Genomic DNA, 22,861 nt, shown 5'->3' with positions numbered 1-22,861 from the left:
TCTGGGTTGGGTTTGAGGTTAATGTAATGGGTGATGGGTGGCCACTCCCCACGCTTCCAGATCAACTCATGTTCTTTTGTTGAATCTGTGGTTCTCTCGTGCCATCATCATCAAATCATCACCAGAACCATCACCATCATTACCTGTATTATCAACACAGGCTTGTAATTCCAACCAAAAGTATCCAAAAAAATTGTATCATGCGTAACAAGTTACACTGGCATTCCATCTCAAAAGCCTTGGTTTGTTTCTATGGCGATCAACCTCAGGGTTTGTTACACAGTATGAGAATCAAGAGTTCCCCTAATTCCTATCTCACTGTGTCCTCTACCTGGAGTTACTCGTCTCTGCCAGCCTGTTGTTCATGATACCGAGGGCGCCAACCCCCCCAGAGAAACCATTATGGCGTGAGCTGCCACAGACTGTCCTGGGATATCCATTGGCCGACTCAGACAGCTGCTTCTGCATGATGGCCAGTGACACCTTGTTAGAGGCTGCTAAGTCTTTCATAGAGATCATCTCCCCTGATAGTCTGCGTCCCTCAGTATCACTATCACAAGGTCCATCTGAGTCAGACGGATGGCCAAGTCGACCCTGGCGACCCTTGGAGCCTGGGCGGATGGCATTGCGTCTGCCCAGGAGGGCGCTGGCTTTATTGCAGCGTTGGCAAAACAAGCAGCTCATTTTCTCCAGAATCCAGTTGAGCACCTGCTTGATGACAATAGAGATGACATTGAAGAGTGAGTAGATGCAGCACACACCCATTAAAATTAAGAGGAAATTGGCCACTCTGTAGAGGCTTTGGTATTCGTAAGCTGCGCTCTGACTGCTGACAAAATCCCCAAATCCAATGGTGCTGAAGGTGACAAAGCAGAAGTAAAGTGAGTCTAAGTACGGCCAGCCCTCAACGGGGGTATACATGGCTGATGCACAGCAGGAGATAGTGATGGCTGACAGGCCGAGAATCAGCATCACGTGGTACACGGAGGGTTTCCAGCCGGGGAGGGAGTAGGCTGAGAAGTCATGGCGGATGCCTGGTGGGAGTAGACCACTGTTCCTAATTCGACGCTCCCTCACCGCCTTCATTACCACAGCCAGCAGTGTGATGATGCGCTCCAGGAAGAGGTTAAAGAAGAGGATGGTGGCAGCACATCCCAGAAGCCCATAAAAGATCAAGAACACCTTGCCTGCAACTGTCACAGGCGTTGTCATCCCAAAACCTGCAAAGACAGAAGAGAGATATCAGACAATAAGTCCCCTAACTGAGGCCAAAAACACATTTTCACCTATAAGATCACTTCAGATTCCTCACAAGAAGTTACATCTCTTATTGGAGACAAGGGAAGCGATGCTTGAAAGCAGAACAATCTCAAATCTAAATGAGGTTTTCTAATGTATTTTTTTGTCCCATAAAAACAATGTAAAAGAGGGGATTGAGTGGAGTGCAGAAAATACTGGATAATGATTTGTGATAATACAAGACTGTAATGCTTTCTCTGGAAGATGATAAGTCATAGTAATAAAAGAGGACAATAAAAAATTGACTGTGGGATAATTAAAAAACAATGCTTTTATTGCAAATGAAGAGAGCAAAGGGAAAATAACAACATGGGCACTAATCTAAAAAAACAGCATTACATTTATTAGCAGTAAACCAAAATAAATGAAATGTTTGGCATCTGGAAGACACTCTAAAGAAATGCCCAATGGCAATGTAAAGTACCATCTTTCACTGAATGCATAGATTTGAATGTGTTCAATATCATGAATTCAGAAAATTGAAATAGTATACTGTTATAAGGTAAGACAATATTAGCATATTTTATATATATAGTATAGGATAATATATAAACTATTTTTTTTTTAATTTGCATTATGTAAAGCCATGTAATACTGGATGTACATGCTGTGTTTATTGCTGTTGGTGGGACTGTAAAAACAAGGACTTCTGGGTTATATTGAGGGGAGGAGAATGCCAGGAAAAAGCTTAGGTAAGCCTTCAGAATATGTTTTTTTCTCTCGGCTGTGTGGTTTGGCTTCCTGCTATCTTTGGATTTCTTAGTCAATTAGACTGAGTGTTCCAGCTGGGGAAGGGGTTATGAGAGGAAAGGAGAGGAGAGGATGTTTATGGATTCTGCTGCATGTTGAAGGAGCACTTCTCAATCTCTAGGAGCGTCACAGGTGCAGCTCTGACTTTGCAGCTACCACGCAGCTCTGATATTAACATTAGCTGATGAGTGTCTTGGTATTTGAGCACAACGTTGTTTCCTCTATAAGATTAAATCATGTTATAAATTATTTCAGAACCACAACTGCAAGAAGGCTGCCACTTTTACTTAAAAGGAGGTGTAAAAATAATTAAGAAAAGATTATTTAGCTCAATATTTGACAGAAATTAATGTATGGTTTAGCCTATAGCCGTTACAGAAACCTGCATTGCTTGTGACGCCTTAGAATAATGTATTTTTCCTCCCCTCATTACAGGTTATGGCCATAGTGTGGACATTTGCTGTAAACAGTCCAACCAAAGAGTGACGTTTCCTACTTGAACTGTTTCAACCGAAATATCCAGTATTTCACATGATACAAGACTATATAGTATATAGTCTACAGTCATGCTAGTAGCTCCATATGTGATGCACCAAAGTCAGTAGGATTCTTCTTATGGGAACCATAAATGTCTGTACAAACAAACCATCCAATATTTGTTCAGTCTGGACCAGAAGGGAGGATCGGCCGAAAGACCAATTTTGCCATTGCTAGAGCCATGCTAAAAATCACAAAGTCAAGTCAAGTCAGAAAAAACAAATATATAATATAATATATAATATTGTGCAACATAAATATTATTGTTCTATTATATATATATATATATATATATATTCTTATAATCTTGTGACCCTTGAGAGATCTCATTTGTCAGGCCATACTTGATTTTATCATCACAAAATATCAATCTATATTCTAAAACCTGTAACACATATTCTTCTTCACTATAAATTTGCTGTTCTTATGTGTACACACACACAAACACACACACACACACACACACACACACACACACACACACACACACACACACACACACACACACACACACACACACACACACACACACACACACACACACGTTGTCATTTCCCCCCCTTCTCCACAGAACAGCAGATGGTCTATTTGTCAACAAATAAAATCGTGCTGAAAGATCAACCAGTTCACTTCTAGGCCGAGGTTAAGTGATTTTTCCATCATGGCTATCCTGCATTTCAGTCTTCTGAGAGCATTAGGGCAGCGCTTTTCCCCCACTTTTTTCACCAACTCCTCTATAACCATCTTTGTCAAGTAATAAATGGCATCAATATCAAGTTAATACTTCCTTTATGATAGCCAAAATGGCTTTTTTGACCTTATCTCTGGCCCTGAAAACCACTCTCCTGTGGGTTTTCTGTTGACAAGCCAGGTCATTTAGATCAAAACTGATTGATACAGATTGTTTTATAGAGACAAGAGGGACTATGCCCCCACATGTCCACACATATACACACACCTTACGGCCTTAAACCAACCAGGCATTGAATGATCTGGTTTAGTCAAAGATAGTTGTAAAGTTAAAGGAGAATTCCAGTAGATTTCAACACGTAGCTCTGTTGTTTGTAAATTGAGAGTAAAAAGAGTGCTGTCAGTAGCGAGAAAAACGAAAACAATCGGTGCTGCCTACACCGTGTTATCCTCCTGCTACAGTTTGCACCCAGGAGGCTGAAAGAGGGCAAGTTTTAAATGTGCTTTTAGCCTCTTAACATGTTCGAAATGTCATTACAAGTGCCTACCCATGTGAAGTGATTCCTTCTGAGTGAACATAGTGAATCTGACTGCATTAGATGTGAAAGAAATGCATAAAAGTTCTGCTAATTCAGCTCTGTTTAGTTCCAGTGTTGAGATGGCAAGACTTAGGGACTGTCTACAAACTACAACACCGAAAAGAGATGCAAAAATATTTTCAAAAATAGGCATATGCTTATTTTTAAGTACGTAAGTAAGTGCTGTAGTACAACTAGCAGGAGACAAGTTATTTTTGTTGTATCTCTTTTCGGTTTCGGTTGTAGTTTGTAGACGGTCCCTAAGTCTTGCCGTCTCAACACCTGAACTAAACAGAGCTGAATTAGCACAACTTTTATGCATTTTGTTCACATCTACTGCAGTCAGATTTACTATGTTCACTCGGAAGGAATCACTTCACATGGGTAGGCACTTGTAATGACATTTCAAACATGTTAAGAGGCTAAAAGCACGTTTAAAACTTGCCCTGTTTCAGCCTCCTGGGTGCTAACGTTAGCAGGATAACACGGTGTAGGCAACACCGATTGTTTTCTTTTCTCGCTACTGACAGCACTCCAAATTTACAAACAATAGAACTACGTGTTGAAATCGACCGGAATTCTCCTTTAAGTAACAGACATTTGGGTAACAGAAAGGTGAAGGGCAGTGATTAAGCCCTATTTCATAGTTAATTAATTAGCAGCCCAAGTCTTTTTAACCCAACTGAATAATAGGAAGAAAAAAAACAGATTACATCTTCTCAGTGGGCACAGAGACAGTTTTCCGCACCTTCTCTCATTACCAAGTAAATTACCTAAGAGAGGAAAAGGCACCAGGCATTGATTCAGTGTAGCATTTCAGAGCCATTACTCCAGACTACTGTGTCAAGATCAACATTTGGGAAAACAGAACAATAATAGAAAGCAAAAGGCAGGCAAGCTAAAAAAAAACACTGTCTTTGTGACTTTACTCACAAGGACTTTAAAACTCTTAATTGTTACATAGTCTCCACTCCAGACCAATGATCCTGCTGCTGCTGCTGCTACTGACCTTAGTGAAGACTTTATTCTTTCCACTGTGTCCAAGCCAAAATGAGTCATTTAATTCAGCAGAACTTCATATGGCAGGATATCATATGGGTGCTAATCCAATTAAATCAGATCCCTGGGAATATTTATTCATTAACATTAAATACAGTATTCTCAACTCAACATAGAAAATGATGTTACGCTCTAACGGCTAATGATGCTTGCACACATAATCACACACTAGAGATTCAACCAGAAGGAACATGATGGAAATGGTGCCATTAGTATCCATTAATTAGCGCTTGACAGTTTTGAGAGAAGAAGAAGAAGATGCTCTAATGTTGATCAGACTGTGGGCGGATGAAAATACATTGTTCCTAAACTGTAGTGATCACAGGGTTATGGTCAGATTTGATCAGCAGGGGTCAATTTCAAATCAAATGTACTCAGCAGTAATCACAGAGTCGACACAGTTTAGACCGAGCAGCTCTCATTACAGTCCAATGGCAAATTACAATGGCCCATTATGTTTTGTAGTAGCCAGGACCTAAACAAATAGCACAAATTACTCAGTGTTGCTAATAGTAGTATTGATGGACTCTGCACTGCATTTGCTTGCTACACTCAGTAATACCACTCGCCATTATAACTTGCCACTAAACAGTAATCAATCATCAGGTTTTACACCAAAGGGTGAAGGAGACCTGGTCAAAATCTACAACACTCAACAGCTGTTTCATTACTTGAAAAGTCTGCAGCACAATGGAGTTAACAGCAGCTATTCAATCTAAATATATAAAGTGCACTGTTCTAACTCTCCTAGTATGGCAGAGGGACATATCCGCTGGCAAGATATGTTAAATTGTGCTTTGTTTGTTTAATAGCAGTCTGTGTATGAAAACAATGAGACAGTAGAAGTTATTTCCCAATAAGAATACAAACATACATATACAAACACATATGTTAAGCCATTTTCATAAGTGGAAATGGATGGAACTGGCAATATTCTATTTATATGTCAACAAATCCCATGTAAAGAGAAATTTCCCTCAGGAGTTGACAATAAGTAAATATTGGACTTACATTTGCCAGGTAGCCAGAAACAGACTCCAAATAAAAGATAATGTTTCTCTGTGTCTGCTGGATGTGTCAATAAGCTAGCCTGACAAGCCAGACCCACATCAAGATGTTGGAACTCACCATTGGCAGGGATCAATCCGAGGGGCGGGATAAACGGTTGTCTTTCAAATTCTCTCTGCATGCAATAGGATTGCGCTACAACCAAGCAGAGCAACAAAGAAGGTAGCAGAGCTAGTTGATAGATTAAACTTCTGCCGTATCCGGTCGGCAAAACTCCGAACACATCTTCCTTTTTTAAGAATGACTTTAGCGCCGTTCTTTGTTCTTTTCTCAAAGAAAAGCTTAACTCCAAGTCTTCCAGAGTCGCGGCCAAAGCCGATTCGAAAGGCCGCTGTTCGCCAGCAGCAGCAGCCATAAGCCCGCCCACCGACTCTATACACATTGTGATTGGCCCGGCCAGAGTTTGGTTTTTCCAGCTCGCAAGCCAACGGAGAGTTGCTAGACCCCCTGGCTGCAAATTACATTTGCTGCCGCTAGGGTGCCTCTAGATTTCTAGGCTATCAATAAGCAAATGTTTGCTAGTAAGTTCACCATATCAACTAGAAATGATAATGTGTTGTACTTAGTTTGTTTCTGCTGCCCCCAAGTGGCCCGAAAAAATATTCAGCAAATATATAGTTTAATCTTTAGTAAAAGCAAAATTATATTTGTTTGTGATATTTCTAGTGAGTATTTAGGGCAGCTGGACAGTGTTTGACTCAAAATAAACTACAGTACTCATGTTCATCTTAATGAAGGAACATGTCACCCAGTATGGTGTGGCTTCTTGATGTATTTTTAATATTTTTTGGACAACAATGTAGCCTGAGGGCGCAGAGGAATAAGCCACATTAAGCTTTGGCTACACAGGCAATACTTGTTAGGAGGGATCAATTTGTTGTTGGTTTTGGCTTTTACATGGGGTTTGTTGACAATAAGAAAATATAGAATATTACCAGACTTAAAATGGCAGTTTATGCACACCATTTCTAAAAGGAAACATTTGTGAACAGTCCAACTGGTGAGGATACATTATTAAACTGTTGATTAAAAAAAGAACCTTCTTATTACTTGGTATGTGTAGTAGAGTTATTGCAGTTTTCAAAGAGCTCATCTTGGTGGCAAAGCAGCACCTTTTACAGAACAAAGTATCCTGAAAAAGAAATATTGATTCACTTTCCTGGAAAATAGCATCAAAAGTGAAGCACATTTCAGTCTCATGTTAGAGAGGTCTGCTTTTAGCGTTAGTGAGTTCAGCTTATAATTGAGGGAATATAAGGAAAGTCAAAACGAATCAACAACACAATACAGGAGAAATATACAGCAGAGCCAGTTCAAATGGGCCAAAGCTCCAAAATAGATAGCCACATGAGAAAAAAGGATAGCTAAAAGCAATCAATCATGTTTGTCTTTGAATGAAGGACACATGTACATTCACCTGACTCTCTGAGCAGTATTGGATCTGAAGGTCATCCCCCCACACAACTCCCAGATGGCCTGACAATGGTCCCAAAGATTCATTATGTGACTGTTTTGCAAACCAAAAATCTATTCTTTGCCTCTTATGGCCTCCCTATGTCCCCAATTAATGAGCTTAAAAGCAAGCTCCCAGTCAAGCCACTGGTGGGAATACTCTTAAATTGGCCTGAATGGAGCGTCACCAGAAAACGCCACGTCCCTCTGATGACTGTGTTTCTGTGACGAAGAGGAAATCATTTGTCATGGGGTGGCATGGCAGGGGTCTGCGGAGAGGACAGAGGGCTGAGGAAGCAGCAACATGGCCAGACCTGACACATCCTCACCATACCATCTGCTGAGGAGCTGCCAGGATTACTGGCAGACTGGATATTAATAGGAACATTCACACTATGCTGCCAGTTTTACAAAAAGCAGATGATAGAATAGGTCACATACATCATTGAGATGCAGCTACATTGTTGTGTCTGTGCACTGCATGCACAAGTTAAACAAAGGGCCATAGTAATATAAAAAAAATTAAACAATTAAAAAAACAAAGCCGACAAATGCAACAATAAATCTATGGGGCCCTGAGGCAAAACAATGTGACTTTGACTTTCACAACCAGCTCATCCACACACACAATATAGGCGATACATTAATGATATTTGTTCTGCATGTCAAAGTATTGATAATGACTATTGTGTGTTACACATGACTGTATAATAATTAGAAATAATGGACTGAGGTGACATGTAGGTAATAGTCATTAAAGCCAGTCGATACAGATATAAAATGCACGAGTAACAGCTCAGACATGTACTCACTGTTAGAAGTAACAAGCTAACATCTACAGAGCAACACAAACCTGTTTAATTAAACAATCTAAAATATCTTTTTCTCATTTTGTGATTTGTTTGGCTCCTCCGTATCTGAATCGAGTCCAGTATTTTAAATTGTATCTCAGTACTTAATTCACCGGCAAAGACAGCCAGGAGGATTGATGACTCCGCCGCTGTCTGCATTGATTTGTTGTCAAAGAAATATGCTGCATTGTCTTTGGCTCTGCACCAACATGCAATATAGTTTTCTTCATTTTTTCGATCTGTTTTTCATCTTCACAGAATTGTAAAAGAACTGAAAAGACACATGGAGTCCACTGTTATGCAGTTTTACAGTTAGGTGCCTAAATAAACAAAATTAAAATCAAGATTCATGTGGCTTTATAGTCCATCTGCAAACAGTTACACAGGTTTTGTCCTTTTATGTGGCTGAGGAGTCATTCTCTCGTCAGATTATTAGCTTCTCCCCAAATGATTTCAAGGCTGAATGTCCTTGTGCGTCCTATTATCTTGTACTGTATGCAAAGTCAATGTTTGACTAAAACCTTAGCTACAAGCCCTCTTGTATTATTCCCCAAAGTAAACACACCTGTCCAGGTGGAGCTTTTGAAACACTGTCACTCTCAGATCAGTGTGATAAGCCTCCATGTTCAGCATAATAGATAATACAGATTTGGTGCTCATACAGTATAATGGTAATGCTACATTAAATGCACTGTATATGTTGATTTTTAGCCATCACACAAAAACAGTCAAATCAGATGGCAGCAGGAAATGAATGCTTGACATTCAGCAGCTTTTCAATTTAATGTTTTTTCATTACTGATAATGTCAGAGCACAAGTCCCTGAAATGTAAGGCTAGGCAAAACTCTGGTTCCTGTCAGTGACAGCTGCAATAATGATCCTGAATCGCAGACAAACCACAGCAAGCTGCCTCAGAGAAATAAAGAGGCAATGCTCTGTTGCTCACACTTAAATTATATTTTACTTTCTATTAACTGAATATGCCCACTATGAGTCTGAGACTCTGCCAGAGGCTGCCAGCCTGGAGGTAGCTGAATTATTTGTGAATGCTGGCGTGAGGACAACATAAATGCATTTCAACGCTTTCAGTGTTGTCCTGGTATTTTCCAGGGATAATAATTGTTTCACAAATGTATGCCAAATAAATGTGTGACTAAGTGGCAATAGGCTGAGAAGTATGTCTGCTACTTGATTTATTGATTCATTTACTTGAATGATTTAAATGATTGTGCTGGCTGGAGTCCAGCTGATCTGCACAGTGGCTAGTGTGGATTCTCTGAGAATCTCACACAGTTTTATTGAAATAAAGGAGTGCGGTTGTGTTTCCTCTAATCCAAACAGATTGGTGTATGAAGAATTCAACATGAGTGGCCCACACTGCATCTAGTTTCCAATTTTTTAACAATCTCTAATGTTTGAATTGCCATTTCATTTTTGTCATTTCTCTTTTGAAGGCAGATGTGTAATATGCAATGACTCCCACTAGTATGCCGCCCATGATCTGAAGCTCCACGGATGACGTAGTGCTCTGTCAATGTTTTCATCTTGTAATCTAATCCTAATGATGAAGCATCTTACTGATTTAAGGTCATGCTCAAAGCCCATGTGTCTCTCATGACTAGTATCAGAAAGTTTTGACTGAGGCTCAAAGGAACGTGATTTTATCAGGAGGTATGAGAGGATTTGATTAATCTCAAATCTGAAATGTGACTATTTTGCATATACAGTATTTCAGCATGCTGTTTGCATTTAGGCAGTTGAAATATACAATAATGCAGCGTGTCCTCCTGTGTCTCTCTGCTCTCACACAAGCAGCCCCTCAGAGAAAGATGGACAGCTGCCAAATCACACTGTACGCCAACTTGCTGTAAGCTTATTAACATTGAAAACTATTTATATACACCACTTTGAGATGCAGATAAATGTTCTGCTGGGGCAGAAGTGGAATCTGCAGGCTTTCTGCAACATGATGACACATTCAACTGGGATTTTACTGCGTCAAAGGTTGCCAACCAATCCAAAAAACTTTTGTGCTTATGGGGAAAGTTGAAACTCTTGTAGCTGCAAGTCAGCATTTATGTCAGCAACAACGCAAATCGGGTCGTAGGAAAAACTGATGATAATCAACATATATACACCAGTAAATAATTTAAAATGGCTGTCGACATTAGCCCTGATAGGAAGCAAGTCAGAGGACTGCAGAGTGCAATGAGCACACACACAGTAGTTTATTCTCTCTTTTTAAGAGCAGAATCAGTGAAATGCTAATCAGTTTGAGGAGGAGCAGGAAGCCCAGCAAATCTGCTGTGTTCTCTAAAATGATCTTGGTATCACTTGGCCATGATTATTTGAGTCTGTGAGTTAGCGTACGGGTGTACGTAGGCAAATGTGTGCTTTAGCAAGTCAGGGCAGATTTATGACCCGCTGTGACAGAGCGCAGAGGTGTGCACAGGGGATTTATTGAAGCCAGTGCTCCTCAGCAGGTTTGCCCTACACCACACACACACACACACACACACACACACACACACACACACACACACACACACACACACACACACACACACACACACAGTAAGGAGAGAAATTGTTTTTCAAGCAGCTGTGTGTTATCTGGAATTGCTGGATTGCATTCAACAGTGTCATTTTTTAAATAATTCATTGTTCATGCATTTACCAGTTTGCATCCATGCCAGCAGCATGGCTCTAGGGATATTTATGATGGTCTGTCGGTCCACCACTTTGGTCCAGACTGAAATACTTCAACAACTATTGGATGGATTGCCATGATATTTTGTACAAACATTCATTGTATCCTAATGACTTGGGTGAATTACTTTGAGGCTGCCTGCTGCGGCTAGAAACAAGGTTGGTGAGAACGGTGAGAGTGAACAAAAATAGTTAAAGCAACACTAGAGCACTTTTCCCGCTTCGGTCCCCCTACAGGTCGGAATTGTCCATTACATTACATTACATTACATTACATTATGCAAGTTTGCCAGATCGGGTAGCCGATCTGTAGTTCAAAAGAGACAACGGTAATGGACAATTCCGCTTCCAACCTTTAGGGGGACTGAAGCGGGAAAAGTGCTTTAGTGTTGCTTTAACAAGTGGGCAGTAAAATGCAGACAGGCTTTTTTTTACAATGTTAATACAAAAATAGTTTTAGTGCAGCTTTAAGACAGAAATTAGGTATATTGCACAGCAACTCGATTCATTTAGACAGTCTTCTGGAACATCTATGCAGCAGTGGTGCAGTTTGGCTCTACTTCCTCATTGGGAATTGTTTTGCTGAGCGTCTGAACTGCACACAATCTAAAGAGACCCCTGGTGCCTTTCATGTGACTGAAGGCCCTCTGTTCTCCATTTTTAACAGTGACATTTCCTCTGAGTCAGTGATTTCACAGCGCAGCCCGGGAGTTCTAAAGAGAGAAGAGAGGGAAAAAATGACGGCAGCAGAGACAAGGTAAGGAATAGAGATTGACCTGCTTCAAAAATGGTTCTGTTAAACGAACTATAAAGTGATCTTCATCTCATTATGTAATGCACTGCTTGTGTAATATGATCAGACTCTATTTTGTCCCACAGAAACACTCTGTGTAAAGAGATCATAATAATTGAAGGAGTGAATCCCGATAAGTGAGTGCACTGTAGTGATAAACAGAGGAGCAAAGTAGTTAGATTTCAGATTGATGTTAGACAGGAGTCAACACTGTATGGGACAGCAACAGTGCTGAAATGAGAGACAGAAGGCAAGAACAAACATCGCTGTGCATTGACGAGTCTGCTTTCACAGATTGCAAACCTTTCCCACCCACCTCCTGTAAGCACACTCATAACATACACCAACAGTAACAACAACACAGATGGTTTTGTCCCAGCGAGGCAGCACAGAGCGGTTAATCTAAATACGAACACGACATCAAAGCAGAAACACAGCCTGCCTTCAGAAATCCATGGAGTCTTTCACGTGACATTTCAAACTGCTTAAATGCCAAACGCACGCTCTGCCAGTCTGAGGTGACATTGTCTTGCAACCTCAGAGACTCAAGAATTACAAGGTGCAGTACAGCACAGTACAGAGAACAGATCTGATTTGCAGTTTCATCCCAGATACATGGGCCCAGGTCAGACAAGCGTGTAATAGTCGCAAGTGTTTGAGACTCTGCTGCCAGATCAGCACTTTTTAAATTGCCACAAGAAGACAAGGAAGAGAACACCCACTAAACCATTAGGACTGATTGTTTACTTTACACTGCACAATGAGGGCAAGGACTGTGTGATTATCATTTTTCTAAATCTTTCCTTGCGATCATGACATAACAAGCTTGTAGTTTTCTTCAGTTAACAAAATAAAAAAATTCTTTATCATAACATACTCGCTTTATGAACTGAATATATTGTCAGAATGCATTTGTGTGATCTCGAATAATTACTCTTTGAACGTGGCAAAGCAATGCTTTTTACGTTGAGAATACAAGATCATTATTTTGTAATAACGAGAATACAAAACCTGACAACCAATTGCCGCATGTCCTCTCTTACCTCCTGTAGTGGAGGACAGAGCTATTGTTCATTAACAGGACTCTGTAGTCTCTGCTGAACATGTAACATTTGTAGTGAGACTGACTATATTAAGGTGTTGAGGTTCATTTCATTTAGCAGGATGTGGCATCTTCGCTGTGGGGTAACACGGATTTGCCTGATGTGGAAGCTATAAAATGAAATCAAATTTTTGCACATAAATGTGATGTCCCAAACACAGCTGGACAAATTCTGCAAAGTTATGGGTTTTGGCACCGGGTCTTAGCTTTTACAGCAAAATGTTAACTGACTGTCTATCATATTTCAAACTTAAAAGTCCTTTCACTGACACTATTTGCCCAGATTTGGCTAAATCTGTAGGGAAGTTACACTCTTGCACTGTGTTCTCAGGTTATAGACCGTGCATATATTACAGTAGCTTAATGAGGTTGCTATGGTCAAATGTCAAACTACTGTTCCTACAAGCTAAGTCCATTTAATACAGAACTGACTGGACAAATCCAGCTAAAGGAAGTGTACACAACAACACCTCTACAAAAAGCAATGACACACATGCTACTCTACTGTTTAGTTTATGCTGTTAATATTGTTCATACGTTATGTGTCAGGCCACTTAAGGGCAGCAGGACAAGCTGTAAACATCAGCAGTTTGTGAGAGAAGAGACAATGCCTGTCCCAGTGTGTCCTGAGGACAGCAGAACGCCCTGTCATCTTCCTGCAGCACAGCGCTTTACAGCTGGAGTTTAGCAGGATTTTATCTTCTCTTAACTCCTCTGACATTTACTCTCATTTTGCAAGTTATGGACTGCATGTATGCTAAATCACACCTCATGGCATGTGGGTCTGTATTGTGCAGTTTGTTAAACTGTCCTATTTGCCTTGTCTGCCTTTGTGACTTCTCTGAGTGGGTGGATATGAGTGGATTGAATCTAGAAGCTGCAGTGTCTGCCAGGAGCAAAGAAAGGCAGGACAGAGTTGATCCCCAGGAATAAATAGCCATGAATATTAAATCTGCAGAACAACTAACTGCCCTAACTGGCTTGTCTCACGCAATCTCAACTAGGGCTGGGTACAGAATTCAATAATTTTTCGACACCGACCGAATTGTCTCCTTAGTATCGAAAAATGCCTCGTCAATCAATACCAAATGTCAATACCTAAGGAGTAAATCTCATCATCGTCAGTGAGCCAATAAGCAAGAAGCGTTCTTCTACCAAGATCTAATAATGTTTGGGATTGGCTGTCTAACGTTACATGTCGTAGTCCTGCAGGAAAAACTCTGTTAGGCACAGAGACAGGGCTCACATAGTAGGAGCTGAAAAATAAAGGACTGGTGCCGTATTTGTGTCATTTCTTTTTGTTGAAATGGATTTTATAAAATTGGTATCGAAAAAATTAACGTTCAGGAACGGTATCGAAGTCACAGTATTGGTATCGGTACTGGTTTTGAAACTTTTTAAACGATAACCTGCCCTAATCTCAACAAGTTAAACGTCTCAGATCAGACAGCCATCACTACGTACAACTGATTCTGTGATTATCCCCCCTGTAAGCACTTCAAAACTGACAAAGTATTTCTCCAAAATGTCATCTTAACTTACAAGGAGACCTAAGGCCCTCAAACGGCTGCAGAGAGCTGTCCTAATTGGCAGTCGGCAGCTATCAACCAGCCTTGAGAGTTATAAATAGCTTTTCTATTAATAGCAATTCTGTTTACAGAGCAGACTCTTGTGCCCTCTTTAATGAGCATGCAAACAGTAAAGCTGTGTCTGGAAATGTAGGGCAGGACAACAGCAAGAGTTGGATGTAGACAAAAACTCTTCAATCCAACGCTTTAACAAGAAGAGAGTCTACAACCACACTAGCAACTCTGTGGCTCACTTGTATAAAGTGAACTAATAAATAATTGCCAAGCACAAAAGCCCAAAAAGTTTTCTAGCTTGCAAGTTTGCATCTGCATTGTGTGCGACCCACTGCACATTGTGCATTAGTGTTTCTCCCACTCATCGTCATGCAAATAAAAATAGCTTTGGGAAAATTGTACATATACAAAGAGTAGTAATAGACTGTTTTGCAATATATATATACATATATATATATGTATACATATATATACATATATATATATGTATACATATATATATACATATATATATATATATATATACATATATATATATATATATACAATGCACCTTATACATCCATGTGTGTAATAATAAGTAATGTTTACCTTGGTCACTATTTTAGTTTAGCATGTTAGCATGCACAAAAAGTACAGCTGAGGCTGATGGGGATGCCATTAGTTTTGCAGGTATTTAGTCATAAATTGGACAAATTAAAATTGTGTTCCAAATTACATGGTAATCCATCTAGGCCTAATAGTTGTTGAAACATTTCAAATGGCGATAGAGGAAAAGTCAGAGGAAAGTGAGTACCATTCATTCTCTGGGCACCATGGACAATTGCACTACATTTCATGGCAATACATCCAATAGTTGTTGAGATATTTCAGTCTAGACCGAAGTGGTGGATCGACTGATCGACAAACCAATAGATTAACATTGCCATCCCTTGATCCACGCCACCAGCATGGCAAAAAAGTTGAGATTGAAAGCTTATTCTGTGACCTTGGGAATTGTATTTCTTGTTTTGTTGTCAGCTGACAACTTTCTATGTCAACTTTTAAGCCAACATGGACAACAAGTCCTTAGAGTGCTCTAAAAAAAAAATATTTTAAACATGAGATTGTTTTCGTCAAAAAAAGGTAAAGATCTAAAGAATTAGAGGAAAAAATGTAAAAAAAAAAATATTTTGTTGCCTTTGTTTAGACCATACTTTAGGAAAAGCTAAAATTTACTTTTTGTGTTTCCTGCAGTATTTCTTACACACCACACTTGATGTGGTGGCTGTTGAATCTGGCCAAAACTCTTGGTAAACAATAACCTCAAGTGACCACGGCTTCACTTTCATTCTTCAAAGCGATATTGTGGAGGCACATCAAGGGGAGCAAAAGTGTCACTGCTGATTTGAAGCCTCTGCCACAGCAGAGTCAGAGGCGAGAAGTGTTTGGGAGGAGTGTCTAGAGTGCGCAGGGGGATGCTACTCTGATAAAGAGTTGTGTGGGGAGGCCCCCAAATCCCTTTTATATCATCGGCTCACAGGCATACAGAAAAAGTAGCACACAAGCCGGAGGGATGGTGGGTGGTGGAGATCAAAGCAAGATGGAAATCCAGACAGAAATCCATGCACACATATGAAAAAGATAAATACTGAAGAGAGACATCACCTTTTTTTTTCCCAAGCAGCTGAGTCAATTTAAATGATCTCGCTTGTCAGGGGATGACTTTGCTGCTGGTGCATGACAACTGGAGCACAAAGGATTTGAACCTGCCACAGACATGTTCACAAACACAGCTGCTGTGGTTCCCTTATGTGACTGGTTGAGCTGAGAGCACAGGCTGCCTGAAAGCTCTGCATTTGTGTATTTGAGAGCAGAAGGTGGGAGATCTACTGTAGCAAAGCGTTCATGACAGGTCTACAGTTAATAAAGTTCTGACAGGTTTCCTGCTCATGTAGATCCAACTCTCCCTGTGCAGCCATGTACAGCCATTAGCTCTCCTTATCACTGTCCTCGCCTCAGTTTTCAATTAATAGGAGGCGCCAGAGGTATCACAGTGTACATTGTGTGTGTGTGTGTGTGTGTGTGTGTGTGTGTGTGTGTGTGTGTGTGTGTGTGTGTGTGTGTGTGTGTGTGTGTTCAGGGCAAGGTCAGAGTTAGACAGCAGCTGTCAGCTCAAATAACTACCTGAAGTGTCTTAATTTGCTTGTTCACCCGTTCTCACTCACTCACTCACTCACTCACTCACTCACTCACTCACTCACTCACTCACTCACTGTGGCTCCATCAGTGAGGGAGGGGCATAGGGGTTGGCGGGTGTTAGAGCCATCAGGCATGCAGTGCACCACACTGTTGGCCCTCAGGGTGCCCTGCAAGGGACACTTGCTCTTTTCTGACCTATCGCACGAGTAAATGTTAAATGAGGGGGAGCAGACGGGGCTTCTCATTGACATTCCTGTTGGTTTGAATGGAAATAATGTGGCAAAAAAGACTGCACCCATGGGTGCTGTCCTATAGCCAGGGACGAGTGTGCCGTTCCTGGCAGGCGAGTCAGATGTCACCCTTGTTGCCAAAGTCCCTCACAGCCAAAATGTAACACTGGAAAAAACAAAAATGTTAATCTGTTATTCTGTATGTAAGCCAGTGGAAAGAAAGCAGCCTACGGGGATGGCAACTCCAGTGCTTTTGATATCCAGACTGTCAGTAATGATATGATTATTTGACAAACAGAAGCCACATTAATATGAAACATACTTATTTGTCTTAAATGTGGCTTTATCAGGGCATTTGTTCCCAAATTTGATCAGCAATTTAGACTCCCATGACTACTAAATAATAACTGTCTTAATGGTGTGAGCTGATTACTATGCATCTATTTGTGAGGCTTCATGTGGGCTTGGCTACATATGGTTTACATGTTACATAGGCCTACATGTTTATCAACAAGTATTTAGAGGACACCATGGCTGTGACCAAATGGACACAATGGGAAATCAGTGAATGTTGCATAGATCACTCACCTATAGTCGACACCACAGTTCCAACAAAATAAAAAGCCCCTGTAAAATCCCATCGTGGCCTCAGAGCATCAGCCCGGATCCCGGCGGCGATGGCAGCCTCGTACTCCCGCAGAAAGGAGTTGAGGTCCTGCAGGCTGATGTTGAAGGTCTCACTGAAGTTGAGGAGCGTCCCGTTCCAGCGGCCGTGAGCCCGCAGCTCCGAAGGCCTCTCTATGGCCGAGAAGACCGCAGCGCCACACAGCAGATACAGTACGATGAGGACGGCGAGCAGCGCGAAGCGGCCGTTGTCCTCGTTGAGGTGCAAGGAGCGGCAGTCTTGCAGTCGCTGACCAGGCATCATCCAAATTTCAGCACCACGCGCGCGTCGGACAGCGACAAGCTCCACATCGGAGACGGCATTCACTCGTCTGCAGGTGTCCTCTGGAAGTCACTTCCCTGCACTCTCACTGCACTTCTATAGGCAACATTTCCTCTACTTAGCCCACCACGTTGTCCCATTGTAGTTGTGAAGTGATTGTATCTGTAGCTGATGGAAAAACTCTCCACTTGTGGATGGAAGTCTGTAGATCCACGAAAGACTTCATAAGAAAAGCTGCCGGCGTATTGTTTCACGATGGATACGTGTTCTCTTATAGTTGTGGCAATGCAGTTTGTGTGAAGTGGACTGCAGCTTCAATCCAACTGGACGCGCTGCACGCTTCTTTGTGCAGTGCAAGCAAGCAGCAGTAGTAGTATCCTCTGGGTCCCCTGCACCAAAATGTTTCACTGACGCTGGAAATTATGCAAGTTACAGATTTATGTACCGCAGGAAAAGCCCGTTCCCGCTCTCACATAAAGTCATCTAACCTCAGGCTTGCTTGGTCTGGAGAAGTGTAGAGCTGCAGCTTTCATGTGGACGTTAGAGTGGCACATTGCGTCCTATATGGTGAGATATCTCTTCGTTACAAATCGGAGACGACAGCATCCCACCACTGTAGAAGAAGGGCAGCAGATAAAATGAGACATTTAGGTTGTGCACCTGGCTGAGGGAAAGGAGCATCCCCGTGCGTCCTTACTGAATGTCGTCAGTTAACAGAGGATTTACATTTTCACTTAAGTCCAGCCGTGTTGCCTTGTGCCATGCGCACTGGTTACTCACTTTCTGCACACCGTGGGCACCAATGCAGAAACAAAGGTATACTCCTGAACTAAGATGCTTCAAAACTTTATCAAAGCTGCAACCAGAGCCAAAACAATACAGTATTACAAGTAAAAATCCCGCATAGTTGTATTACAAGTAAAATTACTTATTATGCAGCAAAATGTCTGCTGTTGGAATTAGATTTTAATTGGTTATATATTGGATTATCATTACAGATGCATACACGAAGAGTAAAGAAGTAGGCTACTGTTGTTGCAACTTGAGCTAATTTGAACTATGTATATACTAGCACTGTAATGCATCATATTTAGGGCTGCCATTGTTTTCATTTCGATTGATCTCACGATCATGTTCTCAATAATCAATTAACCTGTTGGTCTGTTACATAGCTCGGTGAAAAATGCCCATTGCTTTTTCGTAGACATCAAGGCGACATACAGTTAAACTAAATTCATTTACTGTGATATAAAACAGTTGAAGCTAAAACCAGATAACATTTTGCTCCAATCATATTTTACAAAGTAATCATATGTAAAATGTCGTTTTGCAAAGTAAATATAGCTCTGTCAAATAACAGTAGTGGAGTAAGAATTATGATATTTTCCCTGAAATGTACAGTTGTGGAGTAGAATTATAAAGTATAGCAGAAAATGATCAAAGTACCTCAAAATGTACTTAGTTACTTTCCACTACTGGAAATAACAATAAACCAGAACATAACATAACATAGTATTATGTTATGTTAACAAAGTATCTGCCCTAAGCATTTTTTATTTAAATGTGTGTGCCTGTTGCACATGTGATACTCCAGATACATTAAGAAAACAGTTGGAGACATGATCTCACCCTGCTGTCATTGTTTCACTTGATTTAAATGAATAACGACCCACTCTGCATGCTTTTAAGACCCAAAAGAAGACTTGCTGCTAAGATGGAGAGTTTTGCAATGCACTCATAGTAGTAAGGTTGTGTGCCTGTGCCAAAATGAACACACACAAAAAAAGAGAACAGGATCCATTGTGTTGCTGCTCACGTTTACAGCAGGTCAAGACATCCTAGTGACAGTTTTGAGAACTATAGGACATGGTTGAGTGTTTTTTACAAGGCACACAAGGTTTAAATTACTGTTCAGGGAAAAAATAACAACATCTCTTTGGGTTGTTGGACATACAGTGGAGATACAAACAAAATCAATGATGACCTGGAGCTGCTGATCCATGAAAATACCTGTTAAAACATCGACTTGTGCTTTAAAAAGACATCTGACCAACCGAAGTGGAAGCCATGATTGTCGGTCACAAATAAACTGTGACTGTAAAACTCAGAATGGGATTTTTAGCTTATATAAAATACACTTCAAACACTATTCCACAAATGCCTAAGCAAATAATGGGACTTAAGAAGAAAAGGTATCATATGAGAGCCCAAAAGTATGGTTTTAATCCACATTGTTGTGACAGGCAGCAGTTATTTTTATAATGAGAAGTCAGTAGTGGGGTTGCACAGATTTGCTGTATTGATTATGCTTTTTAATCTAGCTAATTGGTATAGATATCAAGGCAGCATGCAGAACAAGGGCATGCTCAGCACAGCCATCTCAGCTGCACACAGTCTGTCCTTGTCAGTTTTAATCATTTCCTCAAAATGTAGGAAAGCGTGGGACAGAGATGTAATAAACGAAGACATCAATGAAAAGTTGTGTCTGTGGCATTGGCAGGAGGCCTATGCATTTACTGAACTGTAGCTTGTGCTCTTTGTGTTTGAAATATGCGTGTACACTGTGCCTGACTTACAGAAATACATAATCAGATTCCCATCTATCAGAAGCAACGTACACTGCATCAGGGATGCTGATGATTAGCAACATGAGGGAAATACAGATCAGTGGAAATGAAGTGAAATACAATATGTTCCCCTTTTCAGTCATTTATATTCTCCTCCCACTAATTTCAGGCTTTCAGACATAAAGCTCAGATGCTCATTCATACCTCCAGGCAGTTTAGAGTCTCCAGTCCACCTGACTGTGGGAGGAAACCAGCACAGCTGAAGCAAAAACTAATCCTGGGTCCATTTGTTTTCAGGCAACAATAACTACCGAGACACTATATCCAGCATTTTTAAACATCAGTATATTACAATCAAATGTATGTGGTCACTTTAAGTTTACCATCCCCTATTTAAAAATTTAAAAGCAGTAAATATACACGTAATAACACTATAACAAGCCGTAATGCAGTTGTAAGCATTTTTCAATGTATTTTTGCTTTTTTAAATTGCTCTGTGAAGCAACCATAAGCCATTTATATTTTTAACATATAATTCATTCAAACAGTGTTTGATAGCACACTATAACATAGCTGTAATCATACATATATGGATATGTTATTACACAGTGTAAATAAAAAGCATTCATTTACTGTTTATACACATGTATAGTTGAGTTTAAAATATAATTCATCACATATGTTTACAATTATGTTATATCATTTCATCAAGCATTAATAAACTGTTTACAGATGTTTATAACGGAGGAGTTATAGAGACAAACTCTATTGTGTCCTTATCACTGCACACAGCTACAATGTGGTGACTTATAATGTGTCATTAACTATTTATTAACTTTATACTTTTATATTTATTTATATACTGCTTATAAATGAAATTGCAGGATAATGGTTGGTGTGAAAGTGTAGTGCAACAGTAGCACAAGTAGCAAGGAGTCATAAAGTTAGTACACTGACTCAATAATGTCTGTTATACAGCAATATCTACATAAACATTTGCTGTAGCCATCATAAATCACTGGTCATACCAGACCAAGTGACTCGGTAGTAGTAGCAGGAAAACTCTGAGGTGTATTAAATTAAGCAAGGGTGTGTTTTATTGCTCATGAATTACACTTTGTATTTGTTAGATTCTTACAATGTTACAGAGTTTATCTTCAAAGCAGTTTGAACATTAAAATATATTGTCAGAAAAAACCCTGTGTGCCATATTCCCCTTTAAGCTCCAATGCAGCAGTCATGTTGCAGTATAGGCTAAATGTTAAATGGTAAAAGCACTTCAGCCATAGCTCGGCACACACCTCAACGGGCCTATTACAACAGATACATGTGGGCATGACAGAGGAGAGACAATCCTTCAGAAGGAAGCATCAGGGTCGCCTGCAGTGAATAAAGATGAGGAGACAAGGGAGGGCAAACAGCCTCTTAGAGTGAGAAATGAAACGGCCAGGGAAGGGAATGAGGGATTTCCTCTCACCCTGCTGAGCAAGAGCAGATCCCAATGATTGAGAACATATGGTGAAATCAATCATTTTGTTATTTTCAAAAACACTCCACGTGCACACGGCCCCTTTAATGGGTAGATGTGATCTGATGCAGCCCACCAGTTTTAGATTGCAAGGTTGATGTGAGACATGAAAAAGCAGCCACGATAGTGTTACAAGGAGTGAGGGTGTATTGATTTAGGTCTGGGTTGACGAGCCCAATTTGCACAAAACAGTCCTCTGGGATTTGAGAGGAACCCTTCAGAAACCTCATTTGTCTTGGGGGCTTTAGAGCGGTTAACTCAACATAGCAACACCTGCACACCGTGTCAATGGTCAGTACAGTTAAATGTGTGTCCATCAATATATTGTTTGAAAGGAATAATTCCAATCAAGAAAAGTAAAAAGAATAAAGCAAGTAAAACAAGCCAAGAAGGTAGTCTTCACCCCACTAGCTCTGTCCATAGTGCTGATCTCACTACATGCTAAAATGCAGTGGTTTTTCAGTATCTCTGCAGCTATAAAAGTAAAGTACAACTTTGTCTGTTAAAAAGAAGTTTGAATTTATCTTTACGAGGAATGTGTATAAGTCACATGCTAAGTGTAAGTTGCATGTAGCCTTTGCCACTCTCCCATTACAAATCAGAGGCTTTCTTTTTAAATAAACTCCTGTTGTAATCTCTGACACGAGCACTGACAAAAGTGCAAGTCAATCAGTACGTCTGTCAACAACTTTAATCCACTTCTTTTTTGCTTGTGTGATTTTGTGTGTGTGTGTGTGTGTGTGTGTGTGTGTGCATTTGGTTAAAATGAAAACCATTTCCCTATTTTTCCCACTGAGAAGCATTTGCCATCAAGAATCCAATTAGATTTACAGTCCAACAACAATAATTCTCCTAGAAAATGGGGGGGGGGTTGGGGGAGGGGGAGGTTTTAAGGTGGTTCCTCAAGTTGTGCAAGCTGCATTTCATTTTGCCAAAG

At 40.4% G+C, this 22,861-nt stretch overlaps 1 protein-coding gene across 1 annotated transcript; it reads right to left on the bottom strand.

The window, feature by feature from the left end:
* Nucleotides 1-305: 305 nt before the first annotated feature.
* kcnk12 (potassium channel, subfamily K, member 12) lies at nucleotides 306-18,255 on the bottom strand. Its single transcript, XM_078273402.1, has 2 exons — nucleotides 17,472-18,255; nucleotides 306-1,220 (listed from the first exon to the last, which is right to left on the bottom strand). Exons 1-2 carry the CDS (start codon nucleotides 17,809-17,811, stop codon nucleotides 328-330), a joined length of 1,233 nt encoding a protein of 410 aa, XP_078129528.1. The 5' UTR covers nucleotides 17,812-18,255; the 3' UTR covers nucleotides 306-327.
* Nucleotides 18,256-22,861: the final 4,606 nt, after the last annotated feature.

This window comes from Sander vitreus, chromosome 17 (genome assembly GCF_031162955.1).
Source record: "Sander vitreus isolate 19-12246 chromosome 17, sanVit1, whole genome shotgun sequence".
NCBI classification, from domain to species: domain Eukaryota; kingdom Metazoa; phylum Chordata; class Actinopteri; order Perciformes; family Percidae; genus Sander; species Sander vitreus.
Note: the sequence above shows the minus strand (reverse complement) of the source record. Positions and strands in the feature narration are given on the sequence as shown.

Coding starts and splice junctions, on each gene's coding strand:
- kcnk12 (XM_078273402.1), bottom strand. CDS start 17,811: ATGATGCCTGGTCAGCGACTGCAAGACTGCCGCTCCTTGCACCTCAAC. Junction 1,221..17,471: donor AACTGTGGTGTCGACTATAG/GTGAGTGATCTA, acceptor CTGTCTTTGCAG/GTTTTGGGATGACAACGCCT.